General features: G+C 30.1%; 2 protein-coding genes and 1 long non-coding RNA gene across 3 annotated transcripts; 1 reads left to right on the forward strand and 2 right to left on the reverse strand.

The window, feature by feature from the left end:
* Positions 1-7,474: 7,474 nt before the first annotated feature.
* Positions 7,475-12,785, reverse strand: LOC149497767 (uncharacterized). The gene is made up of 5 exons (XM_089719554.1): positions 12,608-12,785; positions 9,743-9,932; positions 9,554-9,670; positions 8,526-8,583; positions 7,475-7,645 (listed from the first exon to the last, which is right to left on the reverse strand). Exons 2-5 carry the CDS (start codon positions 9,918-9,920, stop codon positions 7,603-7,605), a joined length of 396 nt encoding a protein of 131 aa, XP_089575680.1. The 5' UTR covers positions 9,921-9,932; positions 12,608-12,785; the 3' UTR covers positions 7,475-7,602.
* A 7,507-nt stretch (positions 12,786-20,292) lies between these two features.
* LOC149497768 (uncharacterized) lies at positions 20,293-21,100 on the reverse strand. The gene is made up of 3 exons (XR_016320139.1): positions 20,942-21,100; positions 20,603-20,694; positions 20,293-20,504 (listed from the first exon to the last, which is right to left on the reverse strand). It is a non-coding gene; the product is annotated as an uncharacterized LOC149497768 (long non-coding RNA).
* A 274-nt stretch (positions 21,101-21,374) lies between these two features.
* LOC149497769 (RING-H2 finger protein ATL78-like) lies at positions 21,375-22,473 on the forward strand. Its single transcript, XM_089718751.1, has one exon. The coding sequence runs from the start codon at positions 21,494-21,496 to the stop codon at positions 22,226-22,228; it is 735 nt and encodes a 244-aa protein (XP_089574877.1). The 5' UTR covers positions 21,375-21,493; the 3' UTR covers positions 22,229-22,473.
* The last annotated feature ends 884 nt before the right edge of the window (positions 22,474-23,357 follow it).

The following is a 23,357-nucleotide window of genomic DNA, read 5'->3' on the forward strand; positions in this document are numbered from 1 at the left end:
GAGTAGAGAAAGAGATGAATTTATAGAGCTAGGTTAGACTGTAGCAAACAGTTACTGTAGCACAAGGCTATTGTAGCACACGTTAGCTACTGTAGCACGCGTCTTTTTCCTTTTTTTTTTTTTAAATTATTTTTCTTTATTTATTTGTTTATTATTATTATTTTTTGTTTAAATCCTTGGATTAAAAGACTTCTAAATGGCATTGACCCATTCATCTTCGTATCATCATTGGATCAGGCGGGGCATAAAAAATACGCGTCAACATACTTAAATCCAAATACTATTAGATAAAAATAAATTAAAAAAAAGTTACTTTAAATATATTAACAAATTAATATTTAACTTAATAGAATAAATAAAAATATTTTGCATGAACGATTACATATGTATCAAGCTTAAAATAATGAGTCTTTGTCAACGATTAATAACTAATTTTATCAAGCCTAAAACAATGTTTTTAGCTCTTGTTTTCTTGCTAATTTTATGCATGCATTAAAATAATAATGGTTTTTCAGCACGGGTAGAAGTAGAAATTAAAATTTGAGTGGGCAAAATATATTTTTCAAAATTTTGAGTGGCGAAATGGATTATTTGACTAAAGAATTTTTCATTAAGGAATATTTACTAAATATCATATGTATAGATCTAGATTTGAATTCTTCTTTCCGGTATTCAAAAAAAAAAAAAAAAAAAAAAACTAAGTATCATATATTAAAAAAAAAAAAAAACTAAGTATCATATATTAAAAAAAAAAAAAACTAAGTATCAAATGTTCATCAAATGTATTTTCAAATTTTTAAGATTAAACCAAATAAACAATAATAAAAAATGAAGTATGAATTTAGAATGCCATTATATATTTTTACATTTATTTCAATTTTTGTGTATTCATAGTCAGTGATGAAATTAATAAAATAAAATAAAATAAATCGTGAAACTAATTTTTTTTCAAAAAAACTCCTAAAATTAAACAAAAATAAAAAAATATAAATTAATGATAAAAATTAAAGTTGTTCGTGGTGTTTTCTCTTCAGTTTACTATATGTAGATAAAGCAGGAGATTTTTAGTAAGTTAATACCTCGATCCTTCGACAGTTAAAATAAATTTCTCACAGTACAATAAGAACGGGCCAAAGCCCGTGGATGGCTCGTGATGTTTTTCCGATCTGAACAAGGCCTGTTTTTCAAAATAGGCTTTTTGTATCAGGCCCGTTTTGATCAAAGCCACACGGGCCGGGTCGTGCAGCTCCACGAACTGTCCGTGGTGGATGCCAATTTCATATGTCGAAATCCAATGGTCCTATGAACCACTACAATATCAATAATATCAATTATTCTTATTTCAGAAGAATCAATGATATCAAATAATATATAGAGTTGACAACATGATATCAATGTGAATTCATGTAAGAAACAAGTGAGACTATGTAATATGATAAATGAATAAAAATTTATAAACTTAAAACATACATCTTAAAAATTTAACGTGAACCGACTCTACAAATATAAATTAATTCTATTCTTTTTATAACAACATCGGAAAAACGAAGATTATTTACTTACTATTTTATTTCATCTGAATTTAACTCTTCTTATCAATTTTTATTTAACTTTTTTTTTTTTTTTAAATCAAGAAGATAATCTACTTAGTCCTAGTTTAGGATAGTTTGATGCTAAGTAAAATTAAAATTTAATTGAAAATTTCTCTGAATTTTCTGAAACTCAAAATTGAACCAAACCGAATCGCATCAGCCTTTTAGCCTATGGGAGCAGGAGAGAGAAATTCATTTTCTCATTTCCTTTCCCTCTCTCTCAATCTCGATAGTCCCTCTCTCTATTTTTATTCTGTTTCCATCCAAATGACAATGGTTTCCTTTGATATTATGCTTTAGACTTAAGTTTTCAATTCGAGAATGAATATTTTGACCATAAGTTATTGGATTTTGGATTGTTTGTAACATAATCAAAGCTTGAAGCTCCAGCCCTTAAAATAATTATGGGTTCCAATGAATCACCCGACTTCCTGCGAGTGTGAGCTGCGAGATAGGTCTCAATCGACTTCTGGCCGCCTTTTGAGTAGTTCTGCTCTGTCGATTTGGGGATTGTTTGAAGTATGGTAGAGCCACCATGAATAGTGGCAGTGAGGTGGCTGTTGAGGCTATTTCCGGCGTAGGGGCTTATCAAGTCCTTAAATTAATGACAGAAATGGACTCCCATGGAATTCCGAACAAGTAGGAATAAAAGTTGCTCAATTCCAACGAACCTTGATTTTGCATAGTGGCCGGCGGCGTTGGTGGTTCCTAAACCTGCCGAACCTCTTTTTGGTGAAATGACTTAGGAATTATAGAAATTGATGGTAATGCAATCCGTGTATCATGACGGGTAAATTGATATATAATTTGCCCATTTTGGTGAGGTTCTACGATTCGGACAACTGCATGTGGTAGTAGATACGACGGCTTCAGTGAACTTCCGGTGAAGATAAGTCAGTAGTTCTATTTTGAACATCTTGACATGTAGAACGTAGTAGTGCTTTTAGATTCAGATCTCTGGAAGGAAGTGAAATGATAGGGAAAGGAGAATAGGACATTGTCTCTTTTACCCTTCGGTGTAAATGCTACTAATTGCCATCTTTAATCAAAAGTTTCGTCGCATTGGAATACATTTATGCGGATATATATCTGATAAACCCATAAGCTGATTTTCCAATAAATTTACATACCTCGAGATTATAAATCATTTTTAATTAATTGAAACTAACGGGAACACCTGTAAGTGTCCATTTGTTTTTTAGCCCCACTAGAGTAAAGGTGGATCCACCCCTATTTTGAGCAAGTTTTAAGATACACCACCACACTTTCACGTTTGGCCAATGACACTAAAAGCAAATTATTTATCAATTGAATGCACTATTAAGATGAAAACAAATGCAGAATCCAAAACAATCCTAGCCCTCTTACTCTCCCCTCTCACTTTTGGCAAATGTTGTAACTTGTAAGTTCCTTTTATCAATGAGTATTTCTCCACTAAAATAATTTTGGTAGTGTTTCTTCACTAAGATTCGGTATTTTTTAACTTTTCTGCAAGGTTAGGAAGGGATAAATTTTCAAAAAGTTTCTCTGGTTGTTCTATTTGGAAAAAGAAAAGTTTTTACTTAGAAAATTAATTTTTTCTGACACAGAAGATGTCATTTTCTATAATTACATTTCTTATTCCTTTAGGATTATAATGTACTCATATTACATTATTTAGTAGTTGTAAATTTTCGTTTAAAAAAAAAACTGCTAAAACCCCTTAAAAGCAACTAATCACAATGATTCAAATATTTTAATTTGAAAAATAAAATGTTTTCTATAAAATAAAAGTTGGCACCATATGTCTAAATCTACTTTTAAAAATTTGGAATGATTTTTTATCCTGAGAAGCTTTGCACAATATAGATAATTAGCAACCCACTTACAGTTTTTTGTTTAAAAAAAAAAAAAAGAAAAGGAAAATGGATATTGGAAGCTGACATGCACGTATAGACCAAATGACAAGAAAAACCTTCGTGGAGTCTAGGTCAGAACATGCTATAGAGTTAACAATAATCTCATATATTAAGCTCATAATCAACATTGTTAATTAATTTAACCCATATTTTATATTACAATGGCAGAAAAAAAAAAAAAACAACCTCCAACCACTGAAAAACTTCCCTGTATATAAACATAACCTAGGACATTACCACCTCCAGGAAGCACAAACTAAACTCTCCAACCATGCATAAACCTATTCCCCTACCCGCTAATCATTTTCAAGATTTTCTCGGAAAAATTCCTCCAAGAAAACTATTACAGGGTAACCCATTTGCCCAACCACCAATTGATGTACCAGCTCCTTCACCCTTCCAAGGACCATATGATAATAGCAGCAGTAGGTTTCAAGAAAACATGATTATGATTCTTGTAGCTTTCCTGTGTGGCCTAATCATCTCACTGATTTTATACTCTACAATTAAAACTGTATTTAAGTGTTCGAATCAAATAGCAAGTGGCTATAATCGCAATCTCTCTGCTCGATTGCTCAACACAGGGTTTGAGCTATTAAAGACTTTCCCTTCAAAGAAATAACGATAGCAGATGAGAGAGGTAGAATCCATCTTGGAAACCCTTCATCGTCAATTTTGTTTCTCAAGATGAGTTTTTACCCCCTTATCTGGTGTCAAGCAATTAGCGAAAATAGAATAAGAATGTATGATAAAAAAAATTTATGGAGTTAATAGCAATTGTAATATTTGTCAATAGGGTCGTGTTTTCTTTTTTCCTCTTTGTTTTGAAATTTTTGGCGTTGGCTAAGAGTTCAAATTCAAGACCAATTAAAGCCAGAAGCCAGTTGTTTTTCCTCACAACTATTCCACACCTGTTTCTTGGTAACAGATTAATGTAATTTCAGAATTTATAATTGTTTCTTTTCATAAATGTTCTTGTTTTAAAATTTATAGTTATTCATCTCTACGAGTGTCTTTTTCACGGATTTAAACCCTAACCTTGAAAACGTCATCCTCTAAATTTAAGTATACTCTATCATTTGAGTTATTCTTTATGTTTAAGCAGATCCATTTTGTTATTTTACATTCTCGATATAAATGCATATATATATATATATATATATATATATATATATATATATATATATATATATATATATATATACATTTATGTTATTTCTTTGTAATTTAAATTTTCAAAAATATTGTTAAATTAACTCATGAAAAATAACTCAAATTTTAAAATATGATTGAGTTTAACAGATGATTTTTAGCAAGATCACGGAGTTGAACACTCATGGAGTGTGAATTTGATAGTAAGTCACCTCTCTCCACAATTCCAAGCAAGTTTGAAAGTCAATCCCATGCTCAATCCATACATAAATTTGGGATCTTATTTCCTTTCTCATTTGGATATATTTGTATAAAATTGTACTATTGGATACTTAAGAGGGGAAAATTATGAGAAAAAAGGTGGAATTTTAGGCCATTTAATCCATTGGATTGTTTTTTCAAGTTGAGGTTTCCTTTCGTAATCTGAAAAAGAACATAGCTATAATTATAAATTTTAAATAAATATAATAAGACATAGTACTATAAATAAGTGTATTACTAGTTTGGGGGCCTGCGCGATGCCGTGGAAAATTATTTTTGCAGCGAGTGAATTTATCTAATTAATAATTTTATATTTTATATTAAACTTATAATAATTTATACAGAATAATTTATAATTTTTATTTATGCATGGGAAATTGATATATAAATAATAACTATTAATACGCAGCTATGAATATATTCATAATAATTTTAAATTTTTTTTTATTTTTTTTTATTTATGTTTCTTTTGAAACAAAATAGAGAAAGAACTATAAGAATCCAATTCTTGAAAGGAAAAAAATTATAATTAGTTAACAATTACTTACAACTTGAGAAAGATGGTATTATACATCTGAGAAGTAAAACAATAGCAGAAAATAAGGACCACAATTGTTTATAAATATTTAAAACACTAAACAAAAGAAATTCTAAAAAGAAAAAAAGGAAATATATTATGTTTCATTTGTTTATCATAGTTTAATGTGAACTTATATAAATGATAGAAGAATGTAATAATAATGAGAATACGAAAAGCATCATACACAATTGAATGGAGTTGCTAAATTTAAACTTACCTTCGAAATGTATTATGAACACCAATTAAAAGAGCATCATCTTGTAATCTAGATATAACACTTGACACAGAAAGTGCATTGAAAATATAATAATGGCATGCTCTTTATTTGAGCATATGTAGGAAATATTATTTTAACATTTTTTATGAATTTTTTACCATAGTTCAATGCAAATATATATAAATTATAGAAGAATGGAACAATAATAAGAATATAAAAGACATCACATATAAATTTAAATTCACCTTGTAAATATATAAGGAACATTAATTAATGGAAAATCACTTTATAATCCAGATACAGCATTTGTCATACTATAGCAAAAAAAAAAAAAATATGCTCCAAAGAAATTTTTTCATAGGTGGGCAAATAATAGAATCAAGCAAGACAATTTTAAAGGTTCATCACCTTGTAAAATTTAAACTCACCTTGCAAATATTTAAGGAACACTAATTTAAGGAGCATCACGTAGTAATCTAGATATAACATTTGTCATACTGCAGCAAAAAATGTATTCCAAAGAAATTTTTTCATGGGTGGGCAAATAATAGAGTCAAGCAAGACAATCTTAGTTGTTTTTTCAAAAAATAAATTTCAATAATAGATATAAATGTTAGTGAACAAAAATTTGATTTACTGAAAATTATGTGAATGACTAAGAAGCTGGAACCAAATGATTTTGTAATAGCTGCAAAGAAAACAGTTAGAATAGCTGCAAAGAAAACAGTTAGAATACAATGAGTAACATTAAATATAATATCATCTATTCTTGAAATATAGATTTTTTTTTTTAAGATAAACAAAAGGAGGCTCAGATTAGATATCTATAAAATTGGACAATCTTAAGGATGCGAGTAAATGAGATATAAATCTCATTATAGTAATTTCCAAAAATTGCCTTGTTAAGATAAGTGATTTTTGGCTAAATTTGATTTTTTTTTTTTTTTTTTTTTTTTTTTTTTTTATGGGTGATATATCATTATTGCCTCATTAAATTGATATTTTGGATATATTTTAGATGAAATCATTGACTTTGCTAACAATTAGACACGAGGGGATAACTGTTTTAGAGTTTGACATTTGTCTGAGCGCAAAGTCTCATTCTTAAAATAGTACAGTAAAAGTTTTAAAAGATAATAGAGATATTGATAGTTTGTACAATATGAAAATTAGTTGAATAAAAGGACCAAGGAGATGTTGAGTGCTTTTGATGTACAAAAAGTAAACATGATAGACATGAAATTTTATAAAGTTGAGATAAATGATTAAATGAAAGAATGCTAACCAGATAAAGCATAAAACTGTTAAAAGAAGAAAAAAGGAGTTGAGTAGACACGCAAAAATATATAGGTATAATATTATTTTGAATGTATAATAGTGCAAAACTTATTGGAGACATTGTAAAATTTTTGATAAAAATCATACCAAAGCTATTGTTTCAGGAATCATCATTCCAGCCACAAACTGTTCTCTTGGAAAACCAAAATTTGCATTAATGGATAAATCTGCATGAAAATCTGCATTATGTCTTTGTCCAGGAAATAGAAATTATTCTCTTTAAATAAAATAAATTTATGACAATGTTATGAGATTTTGACTTACAAATGCAATCTCATGGAACAATAAAATTATTGCTGCATATCAAAATTTTATTGATCTTATACAATCTCATTTTATATTGTCAACAAATAGGATCCTCGTATATTTTAAAAATTAAAGTTAAACAACATAAATAAAATCTTAGGCCATTAAATACTAAAAATTCATAAAAAAAATGAATGAAATGAAAAAATGAAATGAAAACACAAAATGACAGAGTCAGGAACACATGCAAAATTTAATCACAATATAACAACGAAGCAAACCGTTTATAAGCATTCTAAAGCGAAGAAAATGGCTGCTTCACATCAAGGTGACATAACTGCCAGGCGTTCTGATAACGTATCTGCATGTAGACATTTACAAATACAAAGGTGTTAAGAAATTAAAATTTTTCGACAGGCCAACATATTTCATTTGAAAATGAAATGCAACATGAAATAGATGTTTGTCATTTTAAATTCGATTACCAATTTGTTAATAAATTTTCTAACACTAAGTATAAAAATAAGCGCAATTCATACATGTTTTAAATGAAAAGTTTGAGTACTTAAAAAATTACGTATTACGATTTTTTTTTTCTCAATTGTTTCACTCTACTTTTCCAGTTTATTCTAGCAAATGCAAACATATACATTAAATTTGATGAAAACTGCATATATATACAACTAACAAAAAGTTTGTTAAGTATGAAAGATGAGATCCTACAGTATTTAAATGTTTGTAGCATAAAAACTAATTTGCCTCACACTCCTAGACATGCATTTCCAGGTGCAAATGATAATAGACTTGTACAAATTCTGCAGATCAAATTAAAAACTAAATTTCACAAAAATGCTTGTGTCAATAGAATAATGTAGCATTGTTCAGAAAACAATAGTAGGAAAGAACACAAAGATTTAAAGATGATGAACATGTTATAAATTTCTACTATACATGCTTAAACTATACATATGTAGGATATTTTGTAGATTGGGTCACTCTTTTCTTATGCATACTTAAAAGATTATAAACCTTCATTAGGAGAGTAACACACAATAGTCAAACTGCATAAAGTTAAAAAATAATACAAGACATTAATAAGACCCCAAGTTCTAAAGGCATTGGGGAAAAAAAAATTCAGCCACACAAAGGCATTTAATCATTACTAATAAAAACAGAAGAGGTTTATATTTATGTAAAAGATTGAAAAATATTACAACTGCTACAAACAGAAGGAACATTACCTGAAAGCAAATTGCTTCTCAAGTTGAGAACTTGCAGCTTTATGTACGACCCAATGTACTAATAAAAATGAAAATAAATTTAATTAAATGATACATTTAATACATTGAATAACATGAAAACATCATATATATTGAAGCATGTACATTTTATGTGATTTGTTTAATTTGATAATAGTATATTATATGCCTTGTTTTAGGTTCTTTACTAGGCCGATGGCTTCTAGTTGGATTAAAAGCAGCAGTGGAATCTTCGTTCACATTGAAGTTTTCACTGTTATGAAGTATTGAATTTGTTATTATTTATATAATGATAGATGCATCTAAGGAAAATAATGCATAATGATTCAATCAAATGAATAGAAGTAAGTTTAAAAACTTTTACAAACCTTGATCCAGATTCAATCCCAGATTCTTGAAAATATGACAATTTTCTTTTAATTACTTGAGTGTTTTCAAACGATTCTTGGGATGATTGGGTGATTGTCATATTTGTTGGATTAAGTATGGGTTGAGAAGGGACTTGTTTTGATAAGGATGATGGCCTAATAGGTGGTTCTTAACAGCCAAATCGTTGTGGCATGGTACTTGTATCGTATACTGCTGCAATGATTAAATCACTTCTGGACAAATCAGTTTTAGGTGAGCCCCAATTCACTAGACAAATCTGATAATAATACTTTGTACTTCCATAGTCGGCATACCCGCGCTCTGATGGGGCATTGATTTGGAGCATTTTCAATATTTTTAATGGAAGTGATTTCCATCAAGCTATGAATAAAAAAAATATATATATATATATATAAAATATATTAATTAAGAAGAATACATGTTCTCAATTATATACATTATTAAAAGTTCTAGATCCACATGATAATCAAATCTGAATAAACGTTTCAACAACTAAGGAGCAACATAGAATAAATATAATACAAACTTAATAATGTAGACAATAGTAATAATGTGGACAAACAATGTAGAAAAATAATATAATAATATTAATAAAACTTCTGTGCAAATAAGAAATAAACCTTTTAATAATTTGCTTAGAATATCTTTGTAAACAATATTTTTTGCATAGTTGTTTGGTGCCTCCCCATTATTATCAATTAGAATTTTCAATCCTTGTTTTGAAGTGACTCTTGATACTGCAACATAAAGTTGACCATGAGAAAAAATAGGTTGAGGAAGATAAAGACCAACTTGTTTAAGGGATTCACCTTGACTTTTATTTATTGTCATTGCATAACAAATCTTGACTGGGAATTGTCTTCTCTTGAAAACAAACAGCCATTTCTGATCCGTTGCAGAAAATGAAATTCTAGGAATGAAAACTTTTTGACCAACATGACTGCCAGTAGTGACTATAGCTACCACAGCAGCTTTCACACATAACATTTGGGACCAAACCTAAAGAAAATAGTATAAAACAATGTAAGAATATGACCAACTATACTTAATCAAGACACATTCCGTTCAAAAAAAAGTAAAAAAGCATTATGAAACAATAAAATCTCAATCTAATTTTAGCTTAAACAAAACTTAATCCATAATAATATTTCAATAATTTTACTTAAAACTATTATTACATATAAACGCCTATAGTAGTCATTGCATTCATTAAAAGAAAAGAAGAGATGAAACATCAAACATTCCCTTAGTTCGGTAAATATAGTTTCATATGCAATGCTTCCATCAGGTTTAAACACCCATCCAAAGGCACTAACTACAGCACATTTAGTTTATGCATAGTACTATTCTAAGAAGGCAAAGATCATTTAATGTAATAATTTCTCAAGCTAAGTCAAAACATGAGAATCATGTCAACACAAGATCAAGAAACACAAACAAATTCAAGATAACAATAAGAGAACTTAATGGTCTCCTATTCAGTAATTCTCAAGCAAAACTGATGCTTATAGTGAGATGTATGGAGAAGTCTTTGATAGAAATGCACAAAAATATGCAAATAGACAGCTTAATAGTCTCTTTTTTCTTAATTTCTTGGAAAGATGTTGTGACAACTATATTTATGCATGATTCCCTCTTTTGCAACTAACCAATATTATTGAGCTAAATCAGTTTCTTGTTGGATTTCAAATCCAAAGTCTTCTTTTGAGAATCAAAACAATGAGCGTCATCAAAAGCATAAAAGGTTACATTTGATTAGATATTACAATTAAAGTTATCAATATCATTCTCTGTCTTTAAATATTTTTTTCTAAATATTAAATTTTCACCCTTTAAACAAAAATATAATAATGGAATTCATATTCTAAAATCGAATTTTTCTCAAAACATAAATCTCCTCTACTAATTAAATATTGAATCTTGCTTTTCTAAATTACTTTTTCTTTTTTTGAAATTTATGCAATTAAAAATCCAGCAAGAGTAATACATTTTTTTTAATGGCGGTGCATAAATTGAGTATATGAAAAATAAAATTTCATTTCAGTGCATGATATTAATAATTCTCTGCAAGTGTACTTATTGTAACCAAATATTTTCCTATTACAACACTCTATAATGAAAAAACATCGTTGAAATTTTCAACTAACATAAAGGTAAAATATAATATAATATAATATAATATAATATTTTCCTGTTACAAGGGTATATATATTTTATGAATGAGTTTGCATCAATGAAATCGGACTACTGCTAAGTTTAGATAATTAATGTGCCTAATCTGTAATTAGGCATCATTAATTAATTCAAGATCATGATACGTCATATATTGTCTATATGTAATTACTGTTAATTATTTAACATTATGATTTAATGTGGCTGAGCTGATCTTTCTTTTTCATAATGTTATTCTTACTTTTTTTTTTTATTTCTCATTTTTCTTTTATTAATTGATATTTTTTATTTACTTGAACAGAAGAAGACATGATTAACTTGTGGTGGCTAAACAGTTAATGGTCCATTTCATATAAATTTTTATAATGGTTGCTTTGGCTGCCTAATCCATTAAAAATGTAGGTTTAAAAATGGTTGCTTCACATCATCACCGACTACTATATTTATCAAATTAGAATCCCAAAGTCTAAATCCACATATATATATATATCATGAACTGCAAAAAATAAATCAAACTCCAGGTTACTTATCAATAACTTCTACAAATAGAAAAAGAAGTTCCCATCTTTTGTCATTTTAGCGTTTCTCAAAAAGAGTAATTTTTCACAAAATAAAATGAAAAATCAATGTACATATCTAATATATATAATTACATTAATTGTTTGAGGCCTTCTATCAAACAGGTTGTGCGCAAAGAGATAGCATTATAACAAAATTATATATAGAGAGAGAAAGAGACAGAGTTGGCAAGCAATAAGTTATAACACAAGACGCCCATCGTAACAGGGAACAAAATTTCCATTCCCTAGGGTTAGTTTATATAACTTTAACATATTACCACAAAATATGTATATATATATATATATATATATATATATATATATATGTATTCAGAAAAAACATTTCTTGAATGTCCCAAAACAACTGCGTGCTAAAATGGAAAACGAAAGAAAGTGTGGTTCGATGTTGGGTGAATAAACAGCGACATGAGTCCTACGTGAACCACTAAATTTTTATTTCAATTTTTTGGTTCTCCTATTCCTTCAATTTGCAATCAAAATTCAGATTAATTTGAAAAAATTGAAGGAATCGCAGAATCAGAAAATCGACATTTTAGCATGAACTGCAAAAAAATAACTTCTACGGATAGAAAAAGAAGTTTCCATCTTTTGTCATTTTAACATTTCTCAAAAAGGATAATTTTTCACAAAATAAAATGAAAAACTATTGCTTTTTTCTATAATCAATGTACATATCTAATATTCTAAACAGGAAGATAATTTTTCTAAAACTATCCCAAGTAACTCTAATCTGCACCCACAAAATTAATTTTCAAATTCCATAAACAGCTCCTAAATATTTATGCTCTAATTCAACTTCCCTTTTTCTTTTGCTTTCTCACAAACAAACCAAAAAGACCAAAATCAAAAACTTCAACCACTAACCCAGGAAATAAAAATTAAAGAGTTCATAAAATTCAATTATAAACGACAGAAACTAACCTTAATGCCTAAGTCTACTGAAAGCGTGCAAATTCGCCGAAATCCACAGCTGCCATGGTTAGCACCATTTCCAGCTTCATCTATCCCAAACAAAGCTAGCTAAACCGTATACCCATGACCAAAAGAAAAAAGAAGGAGATGAGTTTTGTTAGACAAAAGGAAAAAAAATAAAGTAAAAGAGAGAAAAAAAGAAACTCTCTTCGTTTATGCTTCTGCTAAGCACGTGTCCATCATTCAACATGTCCATCATTCAACATAGCAAATTTGCATGATGGATACGTGGGTATCATGTAAAACAGAAAAAAAATAATGAATCGAACCTGATCCATCAATTATTTAACTAGCACGCTAACCAACCCTTTTACTATACACGTTAGCCTTGGATACAAAAACGACCGTATAAAAATTTTTCCAAGCTGGAGTGGCGGTGGAGCAGTGCAACTCCCCCCTCGTTTTAGTATATATATAAATGTATAAGTTCAATGATAGTTATCCCAACTGAAATTAGAAATTTTGATTTATTATGTAAATTGAATATATTTATTTAATTACAAATCATGGAATATATATTATTTTTATTTCATGTCTTTGTTGAGACAATTTATATATTGATATTTTATATTTATAACTTTTGATTCTTTAATATAAAAGACCAAAAAAACTAAATAAAGAAAAGTTTAAAAAGGAGAAAGTATGTACCCTTTAGAAACTGTTATTCTTTTTCATATGTATCTTGGAATTATATAGTCACATTTGATTACCAAAATTCAATACTTTCATCAAAAATTGAATTACTTTGCAGATCAAAAAGCAAAAAAAAAGCTGAAATGGGTATGTAATTGTAATATTTTGCAGTTAAGTTGATCGTAATATTTATACAGATTAAAAAAAAAAAAAAAAAGCGTAGAAATGGATATGTATTTCTGTTTTTGTTTAAAAGGCAATATTTTAAAACATTTTTTCCGTTCATCTGAACCCTGACTCTAACCAGCCAACAAAACCTTAACAAATCGGAGAGATGGAGGGAGATCATTGACAACTTGACAATTATTCTTTTTTTTTTTTTTTTTTTTTTTTTTTTTTTCCGTTGACAATCGTGTCGTCTATGATGTTTGGTGAATGAGAAAGTGGAGTATAGTAGAAAAGAAACGAACCCCCAAGCTATCTTTCTAATTCATCACGAATAAGGCCAGGCCACCAGTCCACCTGTAGCAAAAGAACCACCCCTTTTAACAGCACCAACATGTTCAATTTGACCCATCACTCATTAGGAGGAGACCATCTAATAAAGAGCAGTTGCTTGTAAGAAGGGACATCGTCAAGAACTGAGCTTTTGTTAAATTCAACAGCCATGCAAATAATCCAGAAGCTGATTCTCTTATGTCACGAAACTGTTTCTGTGAAGCCACAATCTCCAACAAGTAACTTCAATCTCTGGTTGGTTAACTTAATGCAATGGGGGCTCAGTGTGTAGGGATTTAGTCGGCAACTTATGCTTCCACAACGCCTATGGGTGTTCATCTACTTCATGGATACTTCTCGAGTAGCTTATTCTAAAAGGTATAATACTCAATTTTCTTTATTAATTTTCTCCAATCCTGCCGTATACATGTGTGTATACGCACGCACACACCTTTGTTTAGTATTTCTGAATGAAAATCTCTATGGATACAATAGTATATAATTGAACATATGGCCTTAGTAAGAAAAACTCAAAAGTTTCAAAAGCTAGAAATGAAATTTTCTCAATTAATTTTTCTTTGATTGTGGTTTGGATATGAGATATCTTATTGGTAGTAGAGATGATTTTAGAAATAAATTTTTACAAATATAATATCTTGTTTAAGAAAATTTTTACTACTTTTGAATTGTAGATATATGTAATTAATGCACAGTTTATAGACAAAATTAAGACTGCTCACTTGAATATACTGCATGTTTCTGGGTTTAGGCACGCTACAGTTCCAAAACCGTTAATTTCGGTTTTAAAATCATTGATTTTGGTTGTAAAAGATTCAAAATCGGAACCAAACCAAAAAGTCGCAGTTTCTATTCCAGTTTGGAATCCTCCAGTTTTGAATTCGATTCCAATTAAGGTTCCTTAACAATTTTAGTTTCAATGATTCCGGAGTTTGGGTGATTTTCCTAATGATTCAAATAATTTTAAATTCTAAAAATTAGAAGACTTTGGTTCAAAATTTAAAATTTAAAAATTTATGAAATAATTTTTTAAAAAAATTTTAAAAAACATTAATGAAAAATTAGAGAAACAATGACTTGCACTTGATCTTTTAAAAAAAATTAAGCTGTCTACATATCATTTTAACATTAAGCTATCTCAAAATACTATATATGTTTAATTTTCGTTTAAAATTATGTCAATGATTAAGTGTCTAAACTTATAAAATGTTGCAATTGGGTGTTTCCAGTTGATGTGGATGACTGAAAATTGATTATGTACGAGGAGGCCCAATTTTAGTTACATGGCTGCTTACTTGGCATTCAATAGCTGAAATATCTGCCAAAATTTTTGGTACTAGTTTGTGGTCTTTTCTATTATATTTCTATTGGTTTTTTTTTTTTTTTTTTATTTTGGTGTTTTATGGTTTATTTCTGTTTCTATTGTTTGCTGGTTTGTTTTTAGTGTTTTATGTTGGCTCAAAAGCCACATTTATGTTTTCTAGTTTATTTATATTTTTGGTGTCTGTTGGTTTCTCTTGGGTGGTTTTTGGTTAATTTCTGTTAACAGAAGGTTGGTTAATTTCTGTTAACAGAAGGTTGGTGTTTGAAGGGGATTATGCATTGTTTTCTGATTTTCAGTTTTGCTGGTTTGTGTTTATGCATTTGTTGGTTACTTTGCATGCATGCGGTGTTGGTTTATGCATCAATGCATTTTTCGGTTTATGTGTTGTTGTTGTTAAGGGGACAAATTCTAGGTTTTTATTGATATGTTGTGCTTTATGTTCAAGGGGATTATGCATTTCTGGAATGCATAGTTTCTCAGTAGGTTTTTGAGGAATGTCGGTTGGTTTTTGATTTCTGTAATGTTGGTTGGTTTATGCATGAACGCATTTATGCTTTCTTGTTGTTGCTAATATGATATATGCATTTATGATTCTTCATAACAGGTACTTAGGCCATGAGCAATTACAGTAAAATAAATTAAGTTAAATGCATTTATCTTAAGTTATTATTTTCAATTAAGTTAAATGCTACTATCCATGTTCACTTGTTTTTTGCATCATCTAACTTTGTTTTCTCTTTTCAATGTCAAGCTAAGAGAAGGAGAAAAACTAAGAGACAATCCCAGTCTACAAATACCAGCTTCAGGCCTACAGAAACAACATGATGTGGGACCTCTTGAGGTTGGGAGTGGTACTTTAGTGATTTTAGGGATTTTTGCGAATATTTTTTGTAAATGGCACATGCAACTTCTTCTTTTTTTCTTTTACTTCAATGTAGGATCTCAATGTAAGACAAACAATGGTATTTCTTTAGTTGCTTGTGCCTACTTGTATATCTCACCATTATTTTTTTTTTTTTTTTTGATAGTGTATATCTCACCAATATTGATTTACAGGTACTCTTAATATTTTGAGACAGATTATCAATATTAATGCAAAGTCTCAATTACTTTTAATAAACTTGGTTGTACATGTCTCAACTTTTTTTCATATATATTTCAGCTACTTTGAACGCATGATAATAGGAAATCATGAATATTTGTCATTCATTGCTCATAGAAAAAGTTTCTTTACAACATATTTTTAGGTCAACAGTAACAACATTCGTCTCATACCAATAAAATGCATCTACCAATATGCACCAACCATTCATTACGTACCTAACTACCAAATTTTGGGACCAAGTAACATTCATTACATCATCACCTACTTCACTGCCTTTATACCCATCAATTATAACTATTCAAGGTAATCCCCAACCTCTACTTAACAATCAAACACAACAAAACAATGAAGAGGAAAATAAAAAATGTGTATATGGCATTCAAAAGCTTCATATGGCTTAAAACCCCATCCATCTCTTTCAATTTTCCTCAATGTAGACCACATTTTTAACATCCAAAACATCTCTGACAAGAGTTCTTTCAAGCCGGGCTTCAAACATTTGCCTCTTTTACTCTTAGATGGGAATCCATAACTCCCCTAACACTTGTCTTAAAAAATCCCTTAGCTAGCTTGCACCATCCCAAAAAGGTGCCACATTCATTATTCAGGCAATAGTAGTAGAGTCTATTCCTGGTTTTGTTAGTCTATGAGATTCAAATGATAGCGCTTTTCCCACATTTTCAAATGGTATTGATGAACCAACCTTCCCAGCCACTATCTCTATCTCTCGACGAAGTCATCTTCCTCCTTCAAACCCTAGTCTCTCTCTTCTTTACGGCTGATATTTAATTTCAATTAGAGCTCAAGCAATTATACATTACGTGCTTCTAATAAAACAAAATCATATAAGGGTGCTTCTGTCTTTATTTTCTATTCTCTCTCTTCTGACCGATCTTTTCTTATTGAATAAACGGTAAAAAGAGCTAAATTAGGACAGAAGGATTGAATGATTTGACGAAGATGAAATTTAGGGAATACAAAATGCATTCTTGAAACTGATGGATGGACTAGTTGTACTTCCAATAATATAAAGGCGAAATAGTGAATTTTCCTATTTTTTTATCACGTTTTTCCCTCGATAAAATAGTAAAATTTCCTATTTTTTTATCATGTCTTTCCCTCAGCAACTAAATTTCTTTGAGGCCACCACAAATAATGGTTGTTTCAGTACACCTTAATTTTTTTTTTTTTTTGTTTTCTTAATATAAAATTTACTTTAAAAACTGATTTAAGTCCTCACATCACTTTCCTAAATGGTTTCAAAATCATATTAATTTTAGAATTTATTTTTAAAAAGCTCATTATTTTTATCAATAACCTAACAAGAGCTCATGGGAGATTATATGAAAAAACAATTATGAAACCCTCCTAATTATTGAGCTGCAAGGTACTACTGTTGAACCCTGAACTAATCTAATATTAGTTTAGATAATACTCCTCTGTACCAAACTATAAGTTGCTTTTAGGTGTTGATTTTATCCCAAAATATAAGTCGTTTTGCGTATTTTAAGGAGTAATAAATGATGTTTTTTCAATATTGCTCTTATTTACATTAAATATAATAATTATCTTAACAAATAATTCTTGATTTAAGATAAGGGATAATTTGGTCAAATTACCTTGATTTTTTGTTATAATTTAGGAGATTAATTGCTTTCTTAATCCATGTGCAAAAATTTTAAATGACTTATATTTTGGTACAGAGGAAATACCAATTAAAATATTCCTATTTAGAACATTTTCATTTGGCGCAGCAACTCACAATTTGGCATACCTTCCATTTAGAGGAATCATCATGGATGAGTTCGGGTTGGATTTTGTAATATCCATACTTGATCTTGCAATAAAAACTAATACTCATCGGGTACCTGTCCCATCTTAAATCAACTTCGGTCGTATCGAGTTAATATATATAAAACCACTAAAAACAACTTACTTTTTACATTAAAAAAGAGAAAAAAATAATCAAATTGGGTTCTGATTAGCTCAGGTAGGATTTGTAAATATCTGTATCCGATTTATTTATAAATGGACTGCGTTTTATCCGGTGATAGATCGGATCGGGTTAAAATAAGCATCCCTGCTTCCATGAATAAGATGATAACTATACCTAACCGTACATATTTTTGGTGAAAAACCAAATATTTTCCTAAGAAGTAGGAAGAAATGTACTTATTTGCTGCTTCATATGTGATTGCTTTCACCTTTTTTGCCAAGGAAAATGTTGGTAACAGTCAACCTGTACTTCCACACTGGCAATGCTTGGAAATTGCACCTCTATTACTATTCTTTTCTTTTTTGGAACTCTTATGCTTAAATATATTATTCAAATAATTTTTTAAATAAAATATTTTTAGCATGAATCATTCCAATGTTGATCACACCCAATATGAAAAGTTACGCATTTAATTTTCAAAATTAAAATGATGGGATATAATTATAATAAAATGAACCAAAGAACTGTAATTTCTTTTTCATTGACCCTACAAAGAAACAAGCAAAAAGTAGTGTGAAGTTATTTTCTTTTTTCTCTTATTTTTTCTTTTGCAATCAGAACTTTAAAGCCATTAGCCAACCATCCGTTAGCACTTCACTATAGTAGAAACCTTATTTACTAGGAACATTGTCTCTACCAACGTCAAGTTCTTTGCACTGTCCTTGTCCTTACCCCTTAGACACCTACCACTTCTTGCTAAAGTTAATTAAAATATCAAAAAGGGTTTTTTATCCTCAAAAGTTTATAGTTATTGGTACCTTTTCAAGCCTTTATGTCTAAGTGTATCTTTTCCTCACTTTCCGTCTTCTTTAAGGCTTTCTAAGGAAATCTCAATACCAATTTTTTAAAAATAGGGCAAAGGACCCTATTTAAATTATGTTTTTTTTTTTTCTTTAAAAGAAATACTAGAGGTTAATTTCATGATCTAAATCTGTAACTACCTATTACATGTCCATCCCCAAATTTCAAGGGGAAAAAACTGGTCCACATTTGCATGATGAGTTCAGTTTGAAACAACAGTGTCCACTAATTCTCATTGGTAACACCAATTTAAAACCAACCGTCTATAATAAACACAAGTGCTATCTAATAGCAATTCCCACTCAAAAATTCATTTCCATTTTGATTAGAACATGAATTTAATTAAAACAATAAATAACAAGGATATGATCATAGTCAATCAGACAATGGTCTGATTGATTTTCTCACTTATATGAGTGTGAGGTCTCAATTTTAAATTCTTTGGTCCACAGTTATTTTCACCGATTTAATAAATTAAAAATGAATTACTCCAAATTGAGTACAGTGTAATATAATTTCGGCCTATTAAATCTCAACAAATTTAAAAAAAAAAATCATGATCATACAATTAATCACTCCAAGAGCAGCATATGTGCATCACAAAAAAAGATTCTCTCTCTATATATATCATATATATGGACCCACAAAGAGATGGCAGCTTTGTGAATCCGGCCCCAACAAGATATGATCCTCCCAGTAGTGGTACTTCTTGTACAAACAAAAAACAAAAGCAACTCTTTACACCTTAGCTTATCTCTCTCCTATTCATCAATAAAAGTTAAAAAGAAAAAGAAAAGCAGCTCCACTACTTGTCTAAGAAAGCTCTGTAGTCGTATAATGTATAAATATATATCTATGATGTACAAAAAAGTATTATTTTCTGTTAAGCAACAGCTCTAAAACCATAACAGTAGCACACAAAAAAATAATAAATAAATAGAGGAAACTTAGATAAACCTTGTTAAAAATTTTCTACAAGTCCATCAAGTGGGAACTTGACCTTTTTATATTACCACTGCTACCGTGGAAGATCTAGCAAAGAATATTGCTTTAATTTAAAGCCACAAGGAGAAGCTAATTTATGAGACATTTGGTTAGATTGCAATCAAGCTAGTTGCCTGGGGCAAGATCACAGCTTGCAAACCAACCAAATAAGGGATCTCTTGGGGATCATCTGTGAATCTAACTTTAATACATGTCAGTGGGTGATTAAAGTGTGGCGAATGCAAAGATTATACTGATCTAAACAAACCTTAACAGATAACAAATTGAAGATTTGTTTATTTATAATCAGACATGACAAAGACACATTTGCAAAATACTATTACTTTACTTGGAGGGATTGTGCCTTACAGAAGGGAGCGCCCTGTCTACTAAACTAGAGGAAATATTTATATTAATACTTACCTTATATGATTATCAAATTGCAAAAAGAGCACTCAAAGTATGCAAATTTTCCACATCATCTTATCTAAAAGAAAGAAATTATTCAGAAAATCGTTAGTAACAGAAAATAAATGGAATCATATTTAAAAAAAAAAAAATGAACATGAAGAACTTGATTCATACCTTTATCTGATTGTGTCAGCTGCAAAGACACTCAAAGAACCGTGTAGTACTAGTGGGAATTAATTTGTATCACTGAAACACACCGAAAAGACCTGGCAAATAAACAAAAAGTATTCAGAACCCATTAAAACAAAAACACAAATAAACTTAATTCATTAGCCATTCCCAATTGTTTCCTTTGAAATAGCACTGAAATTGTAGTACTGGGATCAATCTGTCTCATTGAAAAACAACTAAAGATCTGATTAATAAACAAAAAATGAAGAAAAAGACCAGAACAAAACAAAAACAGGAAAGCACATGTACAAATGGAACTAATGCTAATAGAAAGAGACTTACGAATTCAGAGGGTCACTACATATCTATCAGCTCAATCGTTTTTACTCAACAATTATCGAATTAAGTTGGGTCTGACTCAAAAAATTTTGGAATGAGCATCACTTTAGCATATGATAACAAAAAATCAGATTAAAAATATTAAACATTCTACCAATAGAAAAGCATATAAAAGCCGACTTAAATCAACTTGAAAAAACATATTTTCCATGTCGCCTTTAGATTAGGAAGCTTCGCGAGTCCTTCCTGAGCTACTGGGTCCCTGAAAGCATTTTGGGATAATTTCACAAAATGCAACAACTGCCACCTGGCACTGTCTGAGCAGCAGAAAGTGGGATGGACCCACACTTTGGTTGGAAAGTCCATCAAACTACCAAGGTTCAGTGGAGAATCCATATGTTAACAGAGCTAGATAAATTGAAGATAAACCCCTTGTTTTGAGGTAAAGCTCACAAAACATTCCCAACTATAATTTCTAAATGCAATAATTGTTAATATTATAATAAAGCTCCAGTAGCAAAATCAATCCTTTTCTTCCCTATATAAGGCCCCTATATGCAACCACTCCCTAGAAATTCCCATCTCAAAATCTCCAAACATCAGTACTCTCCAAGCATGTCAACTTCTACCTCAACCGCTCAACTGTTTCAAGATCTTGTAGGGGACTTCTACTCAAGAAGATTGCTACAACATACCCCTCTTTACCAATCACCAACTGTAGCTGCTCCTCCAGCTCCTGCAAACAGCCATGATTCGACAGAACCTTATAGTGGTGATAACACTTTTGATGCAAACGTTGTTATGGTCCTCTCAGTTCTCTTGTGTGCCCTGATCTGCTCACTTGGATTAAATTCCATCATTAGGTGTGCATTAAGGTGCTCTAATTTAGTAGCTTCCAATTCTTCTGGCAATTCCGCAGCTCGATTAGCCAACACAGGAGTCAAGCAAAAAGCATTAAAGACTTTCCCAACAGTAAACTACTCAGCTGACTTGAAACTGCCAGGCTTAGACACAGAGTGTGTTATATGTCTCTCAGAATTCATACCAGGTGAGCGTGTTCGTCTTCTGCCCAAGTGCAACCATGGATTCCATGTCCGATGCATTGACAAGTGGCTTAGCTCACACTCATCCTGCCCTACATGTAGGCACTGCCTGATTGAGACATGCCAAAAGATTGTCGGTTGTAGCCAGGCTACCTCATCAGGACCTGCACCAATGCAAGAAAGCATTGTAAACATAGTGCCACTAGAACCCGAAGGTTTGATTCGAAATTACAGGGGACTTAGCTAAGTACATTGTTTTTTATTTAATTGTAGAATCTGTTAACTTGAGTTGCGCCCACGCCTTGAAAGATGGTGTTAGAGGGCCTTTATCATCATTGCTTCAAATCTCCCATTGACATGAGTGTAGTGTAGATGTAAATTTGTATACAGTTTGAAATTATGACTTGTCTCAATTTTTCCCCTAAATGTCTAAAATCCAATTCGAACATTATGTTTGGAATAAATGAAAAACGAACTCATTTTGTTTGCAAACAGATGTGCAAGTGAATTCTCATGTATTAAATGTAGAGTTAATTTTCAATTAGTAGCCTTACTGGCTTGTTTGTAGAATTTCATTTTAAACTTATAACTTTACTAGCTCCTACCTTTATTATAGTTTAGAATTCATTTGCAGATTCTACCAATTTTGGTAAGAATCTGACTCAATTCAACAAATTCCATAGATTTAAAATTTTAGAATTTTAAATGTTTTCTTATGCGTAGTATAGCTTTGTAAATGAAATGCTATAAAATAACCAAACAAGCTGTAAAATTGTAATCAGCTGCATTTTTTATTAACTATTTAACCAAGTAATATATAACAAATGGGTTTTTCTTAAATATCCAGCTGAGTCCATAAAGCAAGAATAAGGTCAAAGAGTCAACGTAACTAATCAAAGGGTACCAAGGAAGAAAAACCACTTTAAAAAACAACCATTCTAAAAGAAGGCGGCCAGTAGGCTAAGTCACCAAACAGAATTCTCTTTATTTATTTGAAAAATAAGAAACTAGAATTAAGAATATGCTTTCCGTAACAACCAGTCTTGTTATTGTTTATTGCAAGACACATTACAATAATAATACTGATACTATAATTATTATAAGAGCACATGAGCAAAAAGAAATAAATATTTTGATTGGTCAGGCAATGAATTATAGTATCTTAATGAAAACACAACTAATTCCCCATAATGCAGTGATTAAGACAAAAAATAAAGCCAGCCACCACAAAAGTTATCCTATATTGTCATTTCACACAATTAGATTAATCCAACAATGATGAAAATGAAAATGGCCTCATTCTAACATCATATGAAGAGACAGAAAAAAATAGCAATCTATGTGAAACCAATAAGTCCATCCAATCAATGAAGCAT

The sequence above is a fragment of the Jatropha curcas genome, chromosome 3, assembly GCF_041381405.1.
Source record: "Jatropha curcas cultivar XTBG-Jc1 chromosome 3, XTBG_Jcur_1.0, whole genome shotgun sequence".
In the NCBI taxonomy this organism is placed as follows: Eukaryota; Viridiplantae; Streptophyta; class Magnoliopsida; order Malpighiales; family Euphorbiaceae; genus Jatropha; species Jatropha curcas.